Here is a 19,778-nt window from a genome sequence, read left to right on the forward strand (position 1 = left end):
CAACATAATGTAACTTTAGCCAGCAAAACAAGCCACGTGAAATAGTTACTAGTGATAAAACCGTTAAACCGTTAAAGAAATAACTGGGTGCGACGGGTTAAGTTAACGTTAACTGGCAGAATAAAACCACGGTGGTTTTTGACAAGTTGGTGGCGAACAAGAAGCAACACCGGGTAGTTGAATTCAGCACTTTTGGAGGAGGATGGGCGTGTTCGGGTTTCGTTATCATTCATCTCCTGGACCACATAGAGGACCTGCAGCCTCAGGTTTGATGTAAAGTTGAAATTGAAGCGTCGGGAGAAGAAGAGGGTGATGAGGCATGGCGTCCCGTTTCTTTGGCATCTTTAGTTTTTGTAAAAACCGCGAGTTAGATGCGTTCAAAGCAGGGAGGGGAGCTGTGGCAGAGTGGGTGGGAACAATGGGAGTATTTGCGGAAAGCATGAAGGCTATTTTAGCATAAAGTCTCTGCCAGCGCTGCCGACCGCTCTCCCCAGTCCGGTGAATCCTTCCTCAGTGTGGGTCTCTTGTAATCCAGTATAGGTGGACGTGTTTTTGTTGAAGGAGACATGACTTAACCAGCTTTGGTCCGCAGCGCTTCATCTCTGAAGTTCATCGTTGGTAAGATGACGGCATGTGTGTTTGTATATTTTATATGTACTGTGTTAACGTTAGTTGTCTTATGTTCCATTTGACTCTGTTGATTCAGATTGATGTTCTTCTCTTAGCTTTTCTGTTTTATCTTACGCATTCACCCTTGAGCCTATGGTTTAGATTTGCCAAACCCCTCATCAAGTACTTTTGTCTTTGTAAGGTGGGGCATGCTGTAATGTAGGCTATTTCGGGTAGTTCTGCCTCTCAGGCAAGGTAGAGATTGTTTAGACCATGCACTATTCCGCTTCACACTGGCATCAGACATATGCCTATTTTAAGAAAATCAAGTGTGCTCAGTTTGAACCAACAAGCTGAAAAACCTCAACTGATCTAAACAAACTCATCATATCTTGTCCTGTGGTTATTATTGTTATTTTCTACCTTAAGTGCAACTCCCACTGGGATCTCAACATGGGAGTAAGTCAAGGTCACCAGTGTTTGAGGCAAACAGCAGGCTCCAATTTTTCCTTGCCAATTGGATTACACTTCCCTCTAAAACAAATCTTTTATGCCCGTCTTTGTTTGGCCTAAATCTTGTTCAGGCCAGTAAAGAGATCAAAGTTATTAAAAGGGTTGTTTCCTGTGTTATGTTAAATTGGTGCTGGAGGAAGTCAGATCAGGTGGTTCACATACACACTTTCCCCTGAAACACCAGCTTTCCTGCTCTGTAATGTTGCCAGCGCTGGCTTTAACAATACTGGTAATCCTTCAGTTTTGACCACATTTTATAAGAAACATAAAACAGGAATGCAGTGGAGGAGAAACAAGTAGGAAAACAAACTTGTCAACAGTACAACTCATCTATAAACTAGGGCAGAGTGTCGTGGATGAAAGGAAGTTTGACAAGGGAAACAATGCCAAGATTCAGATGGCTGTTAAAAATTGGGTTGGATCTCTCTGTGGTACATTACTTACAGAATCGATTCTTTCTTCTGGACACATTGATGCTGCCAAAGACAACATATCAGGTTTTTCCAACTCCATAGCTAGTAGGCACTGGGAGCAGAGACGGAACAGGCTGTAGTGGTACTCAGTCGTCACAGCATCCTGGCTAACATCAAAGTGTGCCTCAGATGGTCGCTGTACATCTCACTTCCAGCTGTGTATCGCTGCCCGGACAACATGTCTTTGCAATGCCTCTAGTTTTCCAATCACACTCTAACTTGGAGCAATTTTCCCAATTCAGAAGAGGATGCTTGGCTGTCAGTGGTACTTCACAAATGCTGCAGTCCTCTCCCATGCTTTAGATTTCTTTGCGAGGGCAGCCCAGAGCACATGGTGGGTGTAGATTTGGCTGGGGGACAGCCTGAAATAGAGCTGGACTGCTGCATATGGTCTGTCACAGCTCTGTGTGCATGTCATTACCAGTGGTAATCGCCTGTTCTCCCCCATCAAGAGTCGATGCATTACTCTGTCACAATATGTTTATTGTGTCTCTCTGGAGTGATACTGGTGCAGAGAAGGTTAACTTAATGCATATGCTGTTTGTTAGATACAACACATCTCAGGTTCTGGTTATTTATTCGTACCCTTGGGTAAATTTGGTTTGCAGTCCATATGAAGAAGAAAAAAGCCATCCATCTTAACACATCAGAAAAACTCAGACACAAACAATATAGAAACAGTACAGAAGGGCTCAGCCTCAGAACAGGGTTGGTATTATCTTCTATGCAGTAACATATTATTCGTATGGGTGACTGCCGTGGGAACAAAGCTGTTTTATATAGCTGTTTGTTCTACATTTTGGCACCTTGAACCTCCGACCAGAGGGGAGATGCTGAAAAATGTAAAGGGTGTGAGTCGTCATTTATATGGAGGTGGTTAACTGCTGTACTTTTTCACTACTGGACCTGTTCATGTAACCTCCTGCTGCGCTTCACTAAGCAGTTTCTTTGACGCAGCCAGAGTCAAGTGTCTTTCTGGTCATACAGATTTTCCAGGAGGCTAAGAAAATCTAATTAGCAACTTTCTGTTCTCAAGTCCAACTCTCCAGCTCTGAACTCTAAAAGGACTGTCTAATCTGACTCGTCAGAAGGTTTGTTACCCAGAACCCTCGGAGAAGCCGTTATTGGAGACTGTGTGGGAAAGGGCAGGCGCTTTGAAAAAAATACCTGGCAGGTGATTGTATGAACCACCTGTCTATCATGCTATTGCAGCATCTAAGCTAACCGTTTTAGGAGCCGTCATCATTGTTTTCAACCACCCTGCTCTCCACTCCACCCTCAACTGCCAGTAGCTCCTCAAAGGACGCTGAAAGGCCAGCTCACCTTTGCTCAGAATCAGAACGCTTTACTTGGAGCCAGACAAGTATACAATTGCATTTCTTGTGTGATATTGTGAATATTCATCTACCATGCAGGTTAACTATATGCAGTATGAGGTAGATCTAGTGTAAATTAATTGTTAGAATATGTTGGACTCAGTGCCATGATATTGATAGTGTCAGTTTGACTCTTGGTGTATAACTCAGTAGTGGAAATGATGGCCAAGCAGATAGTCATCCATTAATCATTTCATTTGGCTGATGCACATTTTCTTTTGGCAAGGATGCCTGAAATTTGGTTATTGTCAGATGTTTTAAAGTTAGACACTTAGTTGGACAGTAAATATAAGTAGAGCTGGGCGATAATTCAATATGATAATGTACTGTATTTCCATGCAATCGCATCACGATTAAATCATAAATCAAGATATTGTGATATGCAATTATGTTGTCTAAATTGACAATAACAAGCACATTAACTCTAACTCAGAAAATTGTGTCTATCAGAAAACATGCTAGATTGTGTCATCATGATCTATATTGTTAACGAGATATGAAATGGCCTCTATTGGGATAGACGATTCTGGACATATCACCCAGCCCTAAATATAAGATATGAAGGAACAGTAAACTTGAAATGGATTTATTACAATAGCTATAAATGCAAACATAAATATAAGGAATGTCACAATTTCTATTGTAAATCAAAAATCGATCAAAATGAGCTTTTCATTTTGGTAATTGAAGTCAAAAGAAGGATCAGCTTCTCCAAGTATTAAATATGGTGGTTTTATCACACCTAATACAATAATACCAATTAACCTAACACATGCATGTCTTTGGACTGTGGGAGGAAGCCGGAGAACCAGGGGAAAACCCATGCAGACGGGGAGAACACGCAAACTCCACACAGAAGGGCCCCAGCCCGGATTCGAATTAGCAACCCTCTTGCTGTGAGGCAACAGTGCTTACCACCACACCACCGCCATAAAATCAATGATATGTTAATCTTTACAATGGCATAGGTGTTCATCATCACCTAAAAGAGATAGTTTGGCTATTCTGAAGTATGGTTGTAGTATGTAATATGCCACCCGTTTAGGAAAGCAGGCAGGAGTACTGACACAGAAGCTAAACAGTGTATTGCTGTGTACGGGGTCAGCAGCTAAATGTATATTTAACACCTAAAAAAGGCACACCTAAGAAAAATCTATTTCAGTTAAAAAACGGCTATATCTGTAATAATTTCGATGCTTTGTCTTGCCATCAGACAGCGCCTTCCCTTCCACAGAAGTTTCCCATCTTTCTTTTTCTTCCATTCAGTCTTCCTCTGCAAAAGTTCTTCTTCTGTATTCTCTGGCTCTTTAACATATCCTCTTGTCTCCACAGTGAACATAATTTCATTGTTGCTGTCATCATTTATCGGTATTTTTTTAAAATCTGTTTATTCCATAAACTGCTGAAAGTGTGACAGTTATACAGTGCGCTGATGGCAAGGACCTTTTTTATGGAAACTTTAGTGTTACATGTTGCTGCTGCCTCTGTCCACAGCAGCTTCCAGGTTGGTACTCCTGCCTGCTTCTACAAACTGCTGGCGTGCAAACCAAAGGTAATACACTGACTATTGATAAGAACCTCATAGAACCCTGCTTCAAAAACAGAAATCAAAAGTCAAATCGATCATGGATCTGGAGAATTGTGACCGCCCCGCCCCAGCCCATAATAAATACCAAACAAAAATATGCCAGAACTGACGAAACACTAATAATCTCTGATATGCCAGTATTAACCAATATACAACATATTGGTGCAGTATTAATGTCACCATACTGATATTGCAGTAGCCTGTATCAAAATTCCCCCAGATCTTGCTGTATTTTTCAGTCAGAATTTAGCAGTGTAGCTCATAACAGATCTCGAAAGCTAGTGCTCCTCAAAGCCATGTTCTACACTGCTATATATTCTGTTACCCACAGGCTCAAATGATGATATCAAGACAATAATGAATTCCCAGTGTTGAGGCATTGCTGATCCATCCCTCTCTCTCTCTTACTCTCTCTTCTACAGTTGCATAGTGAGGAGGGCGTCACAGGACAGGAATCACGCTGTGGTTAGATGGTACATAACAGTCGTGTTGGCGGTGCTCACTCCTCAAGTGCACATCAGCTGTCGTTGATGAGGCCGAGGGGACGACCAGTCATTATGAATTTTTCTAGACGGAACATTTAAGTCTTCTGATAGGAGCTACCTGTTGTTGCTGCTGCGGTTCTGTTCTATAATAAAGTGTTTTTTGAGAAACATGAATGTTTGATCAAAGTGTCTCACCATTATTGTCGCCACAAGATGCTAAAAAAAACGTTTGGAGTTCTGTCAGTAGCTTGAAACAAAGGTGCTGAATTAATGATTTAAAGCTGTCATGTTATTTTAGCATACCACAGGTCACTTATCCACCCCTGCATTTCCACCGGCTCACTTACTCAAGCTTGGTACTTTTCGAAAGAGATTATGCAACTGATTTTCTATTTTTATAATGGTTTAGATCCTAAAGGTTAAGGTTCTCCCTCAGATTAAAGGTTGAAGTTTCAGTACTTTGATGTATATTGTTAGAGTAAGCACAGCCTCTTGTTATCCCCTCTCCAGGCTGTTTTTTGAGCGGTGTTTTGGGCATTGCATGATCATTTGCTTGTTATTTTTTTGCAATGTTGCGTGGGAGAGGGATACCCCCTTCTCGCTCTTCCTCTCTCTCCATCTCTCCCTCCGTCTCTCAGCCCTCTCAGTGACAGCAGACCCCCTGCTCCTGTTTTTGTGAATCCAGCATAGCATCTAATGAGCTCAGAAGAATTGCACCACGGGAGTAGTGACAGCCCCTGGTCATGTTTCCACCACCTCTGCTGCTGCTCCCAAATCACACCCACTCCTAATGCCACAGATGTATTCAGTGTGCTTCTCCTCTTTGAATAGTTTGGATATGCATAATTCCCCCAGAAGATAATTGTTTGGGTGAAATGAAGCGGATATCCACTGTGTTGATAGAAATTCTGAAGTGTTTCACTGTTTTGGAACAACATTTTACCTAACAATTACCTTGTTACATTTCAAATTGCCCACTGCCAAGCAATAAGCATTCTTTCAGTTGGAGTTAGTAGGTTTTATTTTCCAAGTCCACAGAAAAGAGCCAGTTATTTGACAGGGCCCATATTCACTGTGGAAAATCAATATGGATTTACTCACTAAAAGGATTTTTTTTTGCACGGTCCAAACTTAAGCAATTCTGACAAATCTGGCCCCTGTTTCCTAAGAGACAGTAACGTTCCTTAACAGTTCCCCAGTGTGACGGGACTGTGTGCTGCTTTCAACTGGTTTTATGTGCCATCTATATTACCAGTCCAGTGCTGTCAGGAGGTGAACAGGCTTGGTGCCTAGGTGAACTGCCATCTACTGCAAGAATAATAACCACTTAATTGGAATGCAGTGTGAAAATACTATTTTCCCCTCTCACCTATATTGCTTATGAGGAGTCTAAGCAAACTCAGACACAGTGAGTGTAACAGTGTGCTCTACTGCATGTGTACCTTACCTTGCAGAAGACATAGGCTCCCAAGGTTTTTCAAGATCCATTAACAAGAATGTAGGTCCAAACCTCTGAAAGTCAATAATGTTCATCACACTCCACAATTTTAAAACTGTTCAATGGAATGAAAACTAGACCGATGATTTTGCTAAATCCTTAAGGGAGTGGCGATAGAAAATTGAATTTATCTTGAGGGTGGCTATAGAGTAAGATCCCTGATATTAGCATCAAAATGGGTTATCTCCTTAGGAGCCTAAAACTTCAGGTCAAAGATCATGAGAATGTGTCTATTATTTCAAGGTTCAAGGTTCATTTATTGTCATTAAGACCATGCTGACACATTAATAGAATGAAATTTGAATCCCAGGTCCCAGCAGTGTACAAAGTGACAGGGAGGTTTAACATTCACATGTCAACTAAAATATATTAAAAACATACAAAATAGGGAAGATTAAAAAGAGCATAATAAATTAACAGTATCGCAAAGACATATTCATGAGATAAAAATCATTGGGTGCTCAAAATAAAGGGATCATCACTTATGGAGCATGAATGTGCTCAGTGATTTTTACTGCTCATTGGTACTGACATATTCAGACCATATGACGTAGTCTCCTTGATGTCACCCATACGTTTAGGAAGAGTATTTGAGAAGCTCAACGACTGTCGCGTTCTTTGCTAATTCAAAAATGGACAAAATGGTGGAGCGTGGGTGGATCTGAGGTGGGCCAAATGAAGCCCACAGTGTATGCTAGCTACCTTTGACACAGCATCCACCTGTCACTCAAAGCAGCCATCCTTTGATTATACAGAACTTTAAGTCTATATATAATTTATTTTGTACCAAACTGTAAAAATGTTTATTCCTGCTGGAAAGTTGGGTATTTTAACAGGGGGGTCTATTGGTATTGACTCGCTTTGGAGCCATTCATGGAACAGGAACATATAAAACAGAGTAGAATATCCCGCCATGGCGATGAGTAGAATAACCCCATTCTTTTTTCCTTTTGTACCAGCTAAAAAGGTTTATGTTAGAAATTCAATTTCTTTGAACTTTTAAATCTCCCAGAAAATCCAGCAGAAAGTCATAAGTGAACACACACAGACTAAAATGTGTTGAATTCAAAAAGGCTTAGATTAAAGTAGCTTCTATTTCTTTACACATCAGTGCAGCAGGATTGACTTACTGAATGGTGCTTTGATGCCATGTTTGTGGGATCAGCAGTAGGACTGGACAGGCATTTAAACCTGCATCACCTCCCTCCTCTTCATCTTTCTTCTTAGGATGGACTGATATACTTGGCAGATTCCCACACTTTATCATCTTTCTTCTCACTCCGTGTCGGTTAACTTACCGCCAAGCTACAAAGTGCTAAAAAATCAAAAGCCTGCAGAAACTCCCATCTTTTTCTTTTGAAAATGTTCTCAAATGATGGTTCTTTTTTTTATCACACTTGTTATTTTGCTGTTCAAATAAAATAACCTTCTGATATATAATAAGTGCCTGGTTGAATTTAGATTTTGCAATAACCTAAAACTAAGAGTAGTGTCTGAGCGAGCGCTTAAATTTCCTCTCCATCAGACACCTTGGACTGTCTATTTGACCCAACTGGCTGGTTTGCTTTGAGCTTGTCCTGTATTGCAGCAACATGCCTACTGTATACAATTATCATACATTACCATTTCAGGTCTGATAAGGGAGGATTATTAAAAATATTTCAGATTTTGGCAGAAACATGCTTGTTTTGACCTAATATTCATACTGCATGTTTATGAAGATGATGTTGTTTTTTTTAAGTGAGCTTAGTGTGATGCATGTTAAGGTTAGGGAATACTCTGTTGTTTTTGCTACAGTTCTGGCTTTGTTTTCTGAATGGTATCTGCAGTAGGTAATTCAGGCCCAAGAGTGACCCACTTAAGAAGGCCGCATTTGTATTTAAAGCTGGCTCTGCCCTCTCATCTCTAGGACACTGTTCTACTTCGCTGCTGTAAGGTAGAGCAGCCCCACTCTGCCTGGGAAGCATTGACAGACGGACGGATAGACTGCCCTGTGAAGTGCTCTCCTTTTCATGGATGCCAGGGTGGCCCTGCTGCACTTATGGACAGTCCTTGTCCTCCTCAAAGCAGAACTGAAGTGGATTGATGCCGCAGAGGTCTACACCAACGCTTGGGCTGTCCAGATCAATGGGGGGCCAGAGGAAGCCAACCGCATTGCCAGGGAACACGGGTTCATCAACCACGGCAATGTAAGTCCTGCTTACAGTATGTATGCTTGTGAATGCATAAGTTCATACGCACTGAGGATGCATCTCTCATACTTAACTTTCTATATCTCTCTATGTGAGACCGTATCCATACACAGCTCGGTCTGTAGGTGAATATCAATGTTTCGAAAACTGTTGCACATCAAAGCCGAGCATCAGAGAGCCAGACGTGACCCCTCCAGGCAATCCTGTTTTTGCAACGGATTGCAAAAGTGTGGCCTCCTCCACTTCTTGAAGCTTAAGTGGGTTAGGCATGACTTCCAAACACACTGGCAGAGAGTCATGTTAACAGAGAATCAGACAGGAATAACAAGGCTGTTATTCCAGGGTCTCAAAGTAGCTTGTTATATTTAATTAAAATGTAGGTAGTTTAGTTTTAGCAATAATGATTGAATTATTCATTAACTGATTTTTTAATTTACCATAGAATCCCTGCATGTCTCACTACCTGAAGGCTGAAAAAGTTGAGTTTGTGACTCGGCGTACAGAGGCATAATATACTTCCAACACATAATCAAGTTCTTTATAAATGAAGAAAAATGATTTACTGTGCACTACTATATGACCACATGTATAAATGAATGAAAATTTTTCAGAGCTTGTTGAACATCAATCAAGGTGGCAATATGAATAAACCTGTTCCAGCAGGTGAGAGTTTGGTAAGGTAAAAATAAAACATCAGAAATTCTCCCTAAAGACCTACTAATGAATGGAAGGATACTGGCTGCTGGGAGGATGACAGCAGAGTTGTCGGAGGCCTGGCAGAGGATGGGGATCTGCTGGTTTTCCCTCAGATACGCTTCCCTTGGCGGCAACGCATGGACGGTTTTGTCTCTCTCGATGGCAGTCGGTGACACATTTTGGGTGTCAAAGTCAGAGCAGTGACGGTAGTTTCTTAAACTCTGACTTTTTCCGTGTCAGAGCACAATGGACCGAGTTGAACAGAACTGTTTTCTTCCACTCTGACTGGGGCAACACCGGAGCACACGTCAGGAACAGAGCTGCCTTGGTTCAGGCTGGAGCAGATCCTTAAAAGGGGCTTTGCAAGCTTCTCCGGTGCCTTTGGTAAAACTCAGTTTATTGTTGAGATGCAGACAGGAATACAAAAGAGCAAGAGGGCAAAAAAAGCATTTCCTGGGTGTCCGTCTCAATTAATAGTCTGTGGTTTGAGCTGTCCAATATCAAACTAGCCGGAACTTTGGGCCCTCCCTGGCTCACACTTTCCTCTGATCTGATCCTGAACTAATCTTTACCTCTCTAAAATAATATACTAAATGATGTCTATCTAACAAATATTTGAGTTTCCCAGCTGTGTGTTAACAGCAAGCATTAGTGAAGTCATTATTAAGCATAAATACATAAGTATATATGAGCTACATACAGGTATGTGCAGAATTGAAACAGAAATACCATGAATAAACTTTTGATGAGGTCAACTCTGCCTTTCTGTTGAATCCCTCTTCCTAACCATCTTTAATTAGCATTTGAGTTATTAGCATACACATGTTACTTTAAAACTCTCCAGCATGTTCTTCACTGATGAAGTCTCTGTTCTTCTGAAATGTGGTTCTCAGGGCAGCGTGGGTTCATGAGAGCCATGAAGTGGACTTGGTGTTTTACCAGACTGGGTAAATTTAAGGGGCTTTCACACCTGACAGTCCGTTCCTAATCCACTTCCCTGTTGTGCACCAGATGCGAAAATGTTTTGTTTTGTTTTTTTTCATTTTTTCCAGCTGGTCTGGTTTGCTTGCACACCTATTCATTTGATCTGGTCCGAATGTGTTGGACGCAGAAGTGCACTAAAATGTAGCTGTACTTCGGTTCAATAAAGGTTTGGGACAAAAAAGGAATTAAAGGCACTTCATTCATTGGTCAGATGTGTCTGGAGCAGGCTCAATAATGTAGATCCTGAACTGCTCTCTGATAGGTCCGAATTGCCATGCTGGCAAATGCTGATGGAAACGGAGTGAGAGCAAACACACACCACAAGTAATGTCAGAATGGAGAGACAACTGCGGGGGTTGATTTTGGCATTGGTCCTCGGAATTACATTACTACAATACTGTTGTGGTTACAGTGGAGGTACTTAATCATTACGTAAATCATGTAGCTGCCTACAGGAGCTGGGTTGGTCCAAACATGTGCAATGCTTTCTACAGTTAGTGCAGACCCAGGTCCGATCACGTTCTTAGCACAAACGAACCGGATATCGGATCGGTGCTACTCTATTCCCACATGCACAAACTAACCATAGCAAATGAGGAAACACACTCAACTTCGATTCAAATAAACTAAATGAGGCTGGTGTGAAAGCGTCCTAAGAAACAACAGCAAGTGCTCCTGCTGTATGAGCTACATAGTTGCAATGCCACCACTGTAGCTTCTGTTTCTGGCCATTTAAATTAAATGAGCTGTTGTGTATACAGGTTACAGATAGGCAAAAGAAAAATAATTGTCAGAAAATGTGAAGAATAGAAGTGAGAGCGGGGTGTGTTAAAGTGAGTATTGTTCTTTCATCGGTGTGTTAAGTCCCTTGAATATCAAAATGCTTCTGGGGCTTTAAGCTTCTCCATATTTGTGCACAGCAGTTGACAGTGAGTCGCTATTTGGTTTCCTTTTCCCCTGTTTCTCCACTTGAGACTTAACTTCATTTGCATGCGTCTTTGTGGCACACGCAGAGTGCTACACATGCCAGTGAACAGCCTGCTGGATTACTTCCTGGAATATGTGTAGGAGGTTCTGGATATTCCCACCCCACTTCTCCCCCACCTTAAATAAAGAGGATTTTCTGAAAGAGAGGTTTGCAAAATTAATTTAGGCTTATCTTTGCATTATTTATTTTGTCAAAGAGAGAGCTTTGTCTGGAATGCAAAGCCAGATGTTTTTAGCCTCCCTGTTCACATGGAGAACAGTTGTCACATGGGTTTACAGCAATCTGGACAAGATTAGATGTGTGTCTGTCATTATTAAATGCCCTTTATCGTCCATCACAATATTAAATTGGATCCATGTGACTTAACATTGAGCATGTCTGAGGGTCCTACATTCTGCTTGGATCTGGAATTCATTTAGTATTGATCTGGATAGTTGCAGCGGTTCCAACAGTCTAAATGCATTGTACTGCGCAGTAAAAAAAAAGAGATAAAAGCGTACATTGGGTGTAATGGCCCCTAACAGACTTTTACTCTTAATTGCTTCTGTAATTCTAGATGGAGAATCAATCTCTAGTCTTAGTGAATTGGGTAAAATGAAATGTTAAATATTCTGCTCACAGAGCGCACATACATATTCTAGACAATCACCCAGGGACACACAATGCTGTGGAGCAAAAGAAAAAGTCTCTTCCTCTGAACGAGGCAATTCTTCTTGCTTTTATATTCCCCTCATGTGATCACTTTCCCTTAAAAAAAACTTTTATGGCTTTCTTTCCCCTGTTTATCTCTCCTTCCCTCATTTCATCCAAACCTCCAGACTATATTCTGCCTGTTAAACCACTAGATTAATGTGGAAATGTACTGTATAGTTTTATTACCCCTCTCCTATGTTAATTTGTGATTGTTTCAATGGAGCAGGTATCCAAGCAGTAAGTCTTCAGCTGTCACTGAATCTAAGATGTCATATGGAAGCTTGTTAGTTTAATGCATCTGACATTAAGCCACTCAGGTCCCAAAACATGAGGGTAGCCCAAAGGTGGGTCCTTAACAGACCCACTCATCCACGAAGTACCTCTCTGTTGTTTTGGGTACGGCTTGGCATCCCTCAAAAACATGTTGTTACCAGTAATGATACCTTGACTTTTGATACTGTTTCCTGAACTTTTTTTTAATAAAGATTTTATCAAATCCATTTTTTTTTTCAAACTAAAATTACAACATTACAGTAAGAATCCTTATTTTCATTTTACAGCTTCTTTACACCTACACACACTGTGGTCAAGCCTCTCAAATACAACAACAAACATACACACACGTGAACCCAGCCCCTGTGCATAACATAGTGTTTACCCTGTCTCCAGGACATGTGACGTTAGACAGCTAATCACCAGCATTATTAGATCTTGCTACAAGTATGCTGCATGCTTATTGGCTCACCTACACTGATGAGTTACTACATGGGTATTAAAATTTGGTATCGAATGACAAGGCATTTTTCAATACTCTATACCGTGAAGGCAATCCAGTCGTTACCTCAGCGTAACTATACTGTGTACCCAGCCCTAGTTCTGGTTGCACACCACAGCCCACGGGATGCCTGTCTCCTTTACAGATGTGCTTTTATCCCTGAGGAAATGCTTTAGTGGAGCTTCATTTTGCAATTTTGATGTGAGAGGCAGATACTCCAACAGTAGATTTCTGCAGGTTTAGAGAGGGTGAAAAGAGATAATAGGAAAAAGGAGAAGTAAGAAAGAGGGTAGAAACAATTGAGATCATTGACAATCTCTCACTGGAAAAATGAGAAGAGTAGAAGTGAGACATGTGGTGATAGCAGGATGGCTGCTCCTGTGTGTGGAAGACACTACCAAAAACCAAAACATTTTTAGTATCATCTACTGTCTGGAATTAGATTTTGGGTGAGTACATTTTCAGTCATTGTTTCACAGGGGCACCCAAATAAGTTTTATTTTAGCCTCCAGTCCCTGAGTGGGTGCTAAGAGAAGGATGATTTACAGGCTATATGCAGTGACTGTGCTGTGACAAGCAGCACAGTGTGGGTTATGTGAGGGTATGGGTTAAGCAAGGCTTTGTATGGCTGGGGGCCTATAGGGGAAAAGGCTTAGTCATTTTCCCATCATCCTTGGTTGTTCTACAGAGCACTTGAAAAGAGCAAGGAAGCTAATGTATAATCAGAAAGTAATGGGATTTTTTATCACTAATGTGATTACAGGATCATCCCATAACTGATTATTTGTTTGCTGCAGTGCTCAGAGATGCCGTATTGTCTTGTCCTGCATCTTCATGTATTTTTACAGATTCATTCATTATGTTTCATCTTAATTTTATTTGAGTGGGTATGAGGGGAAGAAAGTGTGCTCGTGTTCAACACCAGGGTTTCAGTGTAAATGTCATCCAGACTTCCCAGTGCACATCAGCTTATTACAAGTTGGCACAGGGGGTTGTTATATCTGTTTCTCTGTAATCTGTTCAATACTATGTGTTTTTTTTTCCTTCCAATAATGTTTTTTGTGTCTGTGTGGGTGGGAGTTCCAGTTCGGGGCTTAGAACTAAATGTCACATTGTGTACTTGGTGAGCCGAGTCACAATCATTGTTTTTATGAGGATGGGCTGGCTCTGTGGGTGTTGACAGAGTGATTCACCCTTCTGTGTGGAGTAGACGTCTAATGCCAGAGCCTCTCTCTGTCTTTCTATCTCTCTCTCTCCATCTGGGTTTCTTGGTCTCTTTCTATTTATAGCTGATTTACTAAAAAAAAATGGCTATAGTGTAATCTGAAATAAACAATTTACAGATTATCCAACTTCCCATCCACTTCAGGGCTTGACTGTAACATTTGCCAGGTTACTAATGGCAACCATTTTGAGAAATTAGCAACCGAAAATATTTAAATATTGCTCTCAAGAAACCAGCTACTGCTGCACCTGCATTGTGCGTTTACTCGCGTGCACACAGGCGTGTGTTTGACTGTGGAAACAATTTTGCAATTTCTGACGTACAGTATAACTGCATAGTATATTAATTACTATAATTTAATATAATATAAAGTGACTCAAAATGGTAACCATATTTTCAGTTACGACAACCAACCAAAAGCTGATGCAAGCCTGGCAACCACTCTTAGAAGGTAGTGTTGACCCTGCACTGCTCCTGCAGCCGTTGCCCTCTTCAAAAGCTGCAGGAAATACTCAACTGGCTCTTGTGTTGCAGGGGTAACAGGTAATTTCCAGATAGTGAGCAAATATTTGATTGCAGTCATCCTGTTGTGGGCGGTTGTACTATAATATTCCTTCAGAATTCAATATTCCCGCTGCAGTTTCTCACTTCTTCAGCCCCAAACACGCATGAGTTTGCTCTGTGCTAGGTAGAATGTAATGCGCTCCAAGGCCATCTATTACTCTGTACAGGATACCATGCCAAGTGTGTGATGCACTCTGCTAGCCAATTCTCACTTTCTCTCTTTGTCGATTCAATTCAAATGAGGCGTATTGGCATGAAATATAACAAATGTAATATGTGATACATCTCACTCTCTCTCTCTGGTCTACTTATCTCGTGTGAACGGGTCACTGCACATCAGGATTGAGGTCCTGTTTTATAACATAAGAAATGACACTGGGGGCAGTTTGCTCTGTGGGTGAGGAGAGTTTGATTATTTTATATTCAAGTTCATTTGTAAAGTGAGCTCCTTTGGGTTGATTTTATCAGCTAGTGTCATTGCGCTTTTCATTGCTTTCATTTGGCTTGAGTGCAATAGGGAGGCGTGTGTGTGTGTGTGTGCTGTTGTTTTAGTCTTCATTTTAAGGTAATCGTTTATTCAAAGAAAGATCAAAAGTATCTCTCTCTGGTTCTCCATATTCCACTCTATCTCCGTTTGTTTCTTTGTCTCCAGTGCATTCCTGTTCTGAGATGTTTATATCCTCACGCTTCGCTATTCTAGTTTCAGTGATAAACCCATACTACACTGTTCTGCAGCAATGCCTGCACCTGCAGTATTTGCTGTCTTCTATTTCCCCCAGGACTTTGAAGGGAAAATAAGGAGTGCCTCTGAATAAAGCTGAGAAGTCTTGCCGTTGGCACTAACGAATCTCAATAGAAATAGTCTCCAGAGGTGCTAATATATTATAATGGTAGCTGGAGAATATTTGTAAGACAGATTCTTTCTAATAATTTTTTCTCTGTCACATTATTGTCCCTATTCATTTTCAGAATGCTTTGTTTGTCTTTTTTCCTGTTGTTCTTTTATATTTTTTAATAGGTAAATATCTTGTCATTGCACTAAATTTATCTTAAGGAAAAAAATAATCCGGGGGCTTCAGCAAGTCTTTTATTTGAAAGTATAGCTGAAGATTGATAGGAAATGGGGGTGTGATAGAGGGGGTAACATGCAGCAAAGGGAGCTTGCGGATGGGAGTTGAACCTGAGATGCTGCGGAGAGGCTTGAGCCACAGGGTGAGCTACTGGGCACCCCAATAAATGTATCTTTTTAATGCACATGTTACTTAACATAAAAATGCCAGAATGAGCCATCAGGCTACTTTTCATCTCAACAAAGCAAAAGCAAACAAAAACAAAAGCAGGTCATGCAGTTTAAAAGACTTCCTAAAATACACCAACGCAAGGACGACATAATATGGCATACAGTTTAAACATTAGAAAAGGGCACACTGCTAGAAGCAGTAATGACATATACATATAGAAAAGAATATTGCTGACAGGACAGATAGCAGCAGTAAAAAGAGTGTTGGCACGTGTATGTATTAATCATCCATTGCTGTATCTGGTTATTGAAATACCTGTGTTTTGTTGTTTGATGCGACCAGGTCGACTCGCTAAAGGCACTTTTTTCACAACAGAATAGTGCAGACTCCTCTTGGACCCTCTAGTGACACCTGTACTGTTCAGTAATTTTCCATCAACAAAGGATATAAGATGCAGTGGAGCTAAGTCATGGATGGCTCAAGTTTGCATATTTGATTGAGTTAAAGGTTGATTATGTAGAATCGTTATTAAAAGCTATATTTAAAAAAGAATAATAATACACCCACCACGGGGGCGTTTTGAGGGGTACAGAATGAAAGTATTGCTTTTCCATAAAAAAATATATTTAGTCTGAATTCATTTTTTAAGTTTTTTTTGACAGGTTTGACAATGACCTTCTGTCATGTTCTGTTTACATTGTACCAGCCAATAGCAGCCAGCATTGCGGGTTTCCACAGTTGTCTGTTGTTCGGCGCAGCTACTCTAGGTCAGGTCGTTGATGTAAAGCCTAACCAGAGAAGACACCAAGAATAGATCCCTGCGGGACACCAGTAGGCAACTGCAAAAACTTTAACCAATGGTTGTATATGGAGACCAATTAAAAAGGTATGATTCCACCCATTTTACTGCACCATCACTTAGGTTAGACTTGAACATCTTAGTCAGGGGATATTTGTGATTTTAGATCCTACAGAAGTGATTCATCTTACATTGTCTGATCCCCCAATGTGAACAAGTGCTACTGGCTAAGCATGGAGTTCAAGCCAGTTAAAGCAATTCTTTAACATCCTTATTTGTATCAGATAACTTCCTTCATCATTTTCAGAAATAAAATGTTGAGTCATTTCTTACCAATATTCAATCAGTAGTCAGTACTGTACAGTACAACATCACTAGCATGTAATTTGTGCTACCACACAACTGAATTTAAATGGGCATTTGAGAATACTTTTCAAAATTGAAATGGCAGTATACTAGAGTAAGGGTAATTTTAATTAGAGCTTGTATTTTGTCGTTTCAGTCTTATTCAGTTTATCTAATTCTGAAGAAAGGTTCACTTCTCTGTAATACCCCAAATATTTTTGCAAACCGCAGCCACTTCTCTACACTCAGATGCTGCATCGTTCTGAATTGACTTGAGGTTGTAAATCTGTCCTACATATGGTAGATAAAAATTCCACTTTCCTTATGGCACAAAAATGTACAGGAACTCACTCAAACTCATTTGTCTTGTGGCTAAGGAATTTGAATAACACGTAATTTATTAAAATAAAATTTAAAATTAATTCATAAAAACATTAGAAATTTATATTTAAAATATTTGTTATTTATTTCTACACAGTGTGTGTACGTGTATTTTTGTGATGGTAAGTTATCTCAGGGTTTGGTGCGACCTTCTGCTCCTGATTACTGCATCACTGCCATACTGTAAAGCAGATGTGTGACAGTCTGCCCTCTAGCACACAGCAGTCTACAGCCTGTTCTGGCATTCGGTTGCCATGGAGAAAATTGCCAGCATATAATTTGCAGTATATTCAATCCTGTGTTGCAATAGGGGGGTCTTTGTGCAGTTCATAACCACATGTATAGTTCTCTAGGCCACTTGGCATTTAAAAAAGGGGTTCTCTTCCTGTTGGTATTTTTCTTAATTAGGAAATCCAAATGAGACTCTTATGGCCGAAGGCTCTTTTATTGACTTTGTGAGTTTATTTTTTACCCTTCTCTTTTCGATATGTAGTATTCAGTAAATACTTTAAATATGTAAAGTCTATTTTGACACAGCTTTTTTAAAATATTAATCAGTTCTTCTCTCTCTCTCTCTCTCTCTCTCTCTCTCTCTCTCTCTCTCTCTCTCTCTCTCTCTCTCTCTCTCTCTCTCTCTCCCTCTCCCTCTCCCTCTCCCTTCTTTTAACTGTCTTCTCCTCCCTTGCTTCACCCACCAGCTCAGGGACGAGGAGGTACACTTCACTCAGAACAGTGTTTACTGATCTGAGTGAAGTGTACCTCCTCGTCCCAGAGCTGTCTCTCATTTAAATGCACCACTTCATTATATGGAGCCTGCAGCTACAGACCTTTTAGCTGTTTCCAAAATGTCTCCTAAAAATGGGTTGGTGCTGCTGTGCCAGAGATCCGCTGAAATAATTACTGCAAAGGTACATAAAACTATGTTTTATAACTAAAGAATCTGACCTATAAAACTCTGTCAGGTTTTGGACTTGAAGAGAAGGAAGATTAGAAAGAGGGTTGTTGTTGTTGTTTTCCTGATTAAAGACTAGACAGTATAGATCAAGTGTGTATAAAAGGATGAAGTCTATCAGACTCTGTCCCTCTGAGATATGGAGCCAGCCATGCATGTGCATTGTCTGCCTCCATTCAGGTCTCTTTTCTTCAGGGCGTCCTTTTTTAAGACTACTCACATTTCTAATCTGCCCATTATTGACTTAGGATGGCTTTGAGTAAAGTGAAGACTGACCTTTCCTTTTGTAAGCTGGTGGCTTTTGTTCACAGAGTATAATATAGTGACAATATATTTCAGTCTTGTCTTCAGCTACAATAGCCACGTCTGTGGCATGTATGTTGGATTTTATAGTGTGGTATAGTGTAAACATACCATGCCATAAACATTTGATCTCACAAAGAACACACAAACAAACACTATTTTTGTCAGATTTGAGCCACCTAATATCGATATGGGAATGTGATAACTATTTAATATTATTAGAGTTCAAAGAGTATTTTTTCATGACCTTGTGAGTTTAGGATTACAGGTCATCATGATATTAGTCATTGTCGGTTCTCCCCATTGGATGTTCTAATTAATTAACTAATAAATATTGATTTATTCTGAAATACTGTTATTTATTATTGTCCAGAATTTGATAGATTTGCTGTGACTGTACACTGCTGTACTAGCATGTTTTTAAAAAAAAACCAAGGCACTTTAACCTTAAACCTTTATTTATCTCCATTGTATATGTATGTGAGCAGATGATCAGGAGGACTAGATCAGTTGTAATATATGTGCATGACATTGTTTACACAAATTCTTGGCTGTTGCATATTTTTATTCAGCAAATGTAACTGCTTGCCTGTACCATGTGTGCAGCATTCAGATGTAAATTACAGAATAGTTTGTGCAACAGTCGACAATAGCTCGAACTGTTTAAAAGTAGACTGCATATGTTTTTGCTGCAGTGGCTCGAGCTTGTGACCTCCATCTTGTCAGACTGTAATATGTTGACATTTACAATATCACTCCCAAAACACCTACAGAAGCACTGCCAATCAATCGCTCTGTTGGTGTGTTCATTGCATCGATGCATTCATTATAAATAATGCCAATGCATTGCATCGATCTGCTAAAATGAATCAAATTGAAATGAGTAACTCCTTTGCCAGGAATGAAAAGCAGAAATTGGCATTTTATCTGCTGCTGCCTTTGCTGCCACTGACATAAAAGCTAAGAGTCCTGTTGCTAATGTCACTACAAAAAAAGCTGCTGCTGGCACCTGCTACAGTACACAGTATTACTGCTCAGATTAAAAATGTCTCCCAAACCCTGTTTGGTCAATCATAAGTAGAGTAAATACATTTTTTT

The 19,778-nt window shown here is 40.3% G+C and overlaps 1 protein-coding gene across 1 annotated transcript in view; it reads left to right on the top strand.

Annotated features, from left to right (window-relative positions):
* The first annotated feature begins 419 nt into the window (after positions 1-419).
* The window catches only part of furinb (furin (paired basic amino acid cleaving enzyme) b), an 80,664-nt gene continuing 61,305 nt past the window's right edge, over positions 420-19,778 (top strand). Inside the window, exons 1-2 of the mRNA XM_083916269.1 lie at positions 420-618; positions 8,452-8,731. Coding sequence (XP_083772395.1) covers positions 8,555-8,731 — 177 coding nt within the window. The 5' untranslated portion in view covers positions 420-618; positions 8,452-8,554. The remainder of the gene's footprint in view (positions 619-8,451; positions 8,732-19,778) is intronic.

This window comes from Echiichthys vipera, assembly GCF_963691815.1.
Source record: "Echiichthys vipera genome assembly, chromosome: 7".
Lineage (NCBI taxonomy): Eukaryota > Metazoa > Chordata > Actinopteri > Perciformes > Trachinidae > Echiichthys > Echiichthys vipera.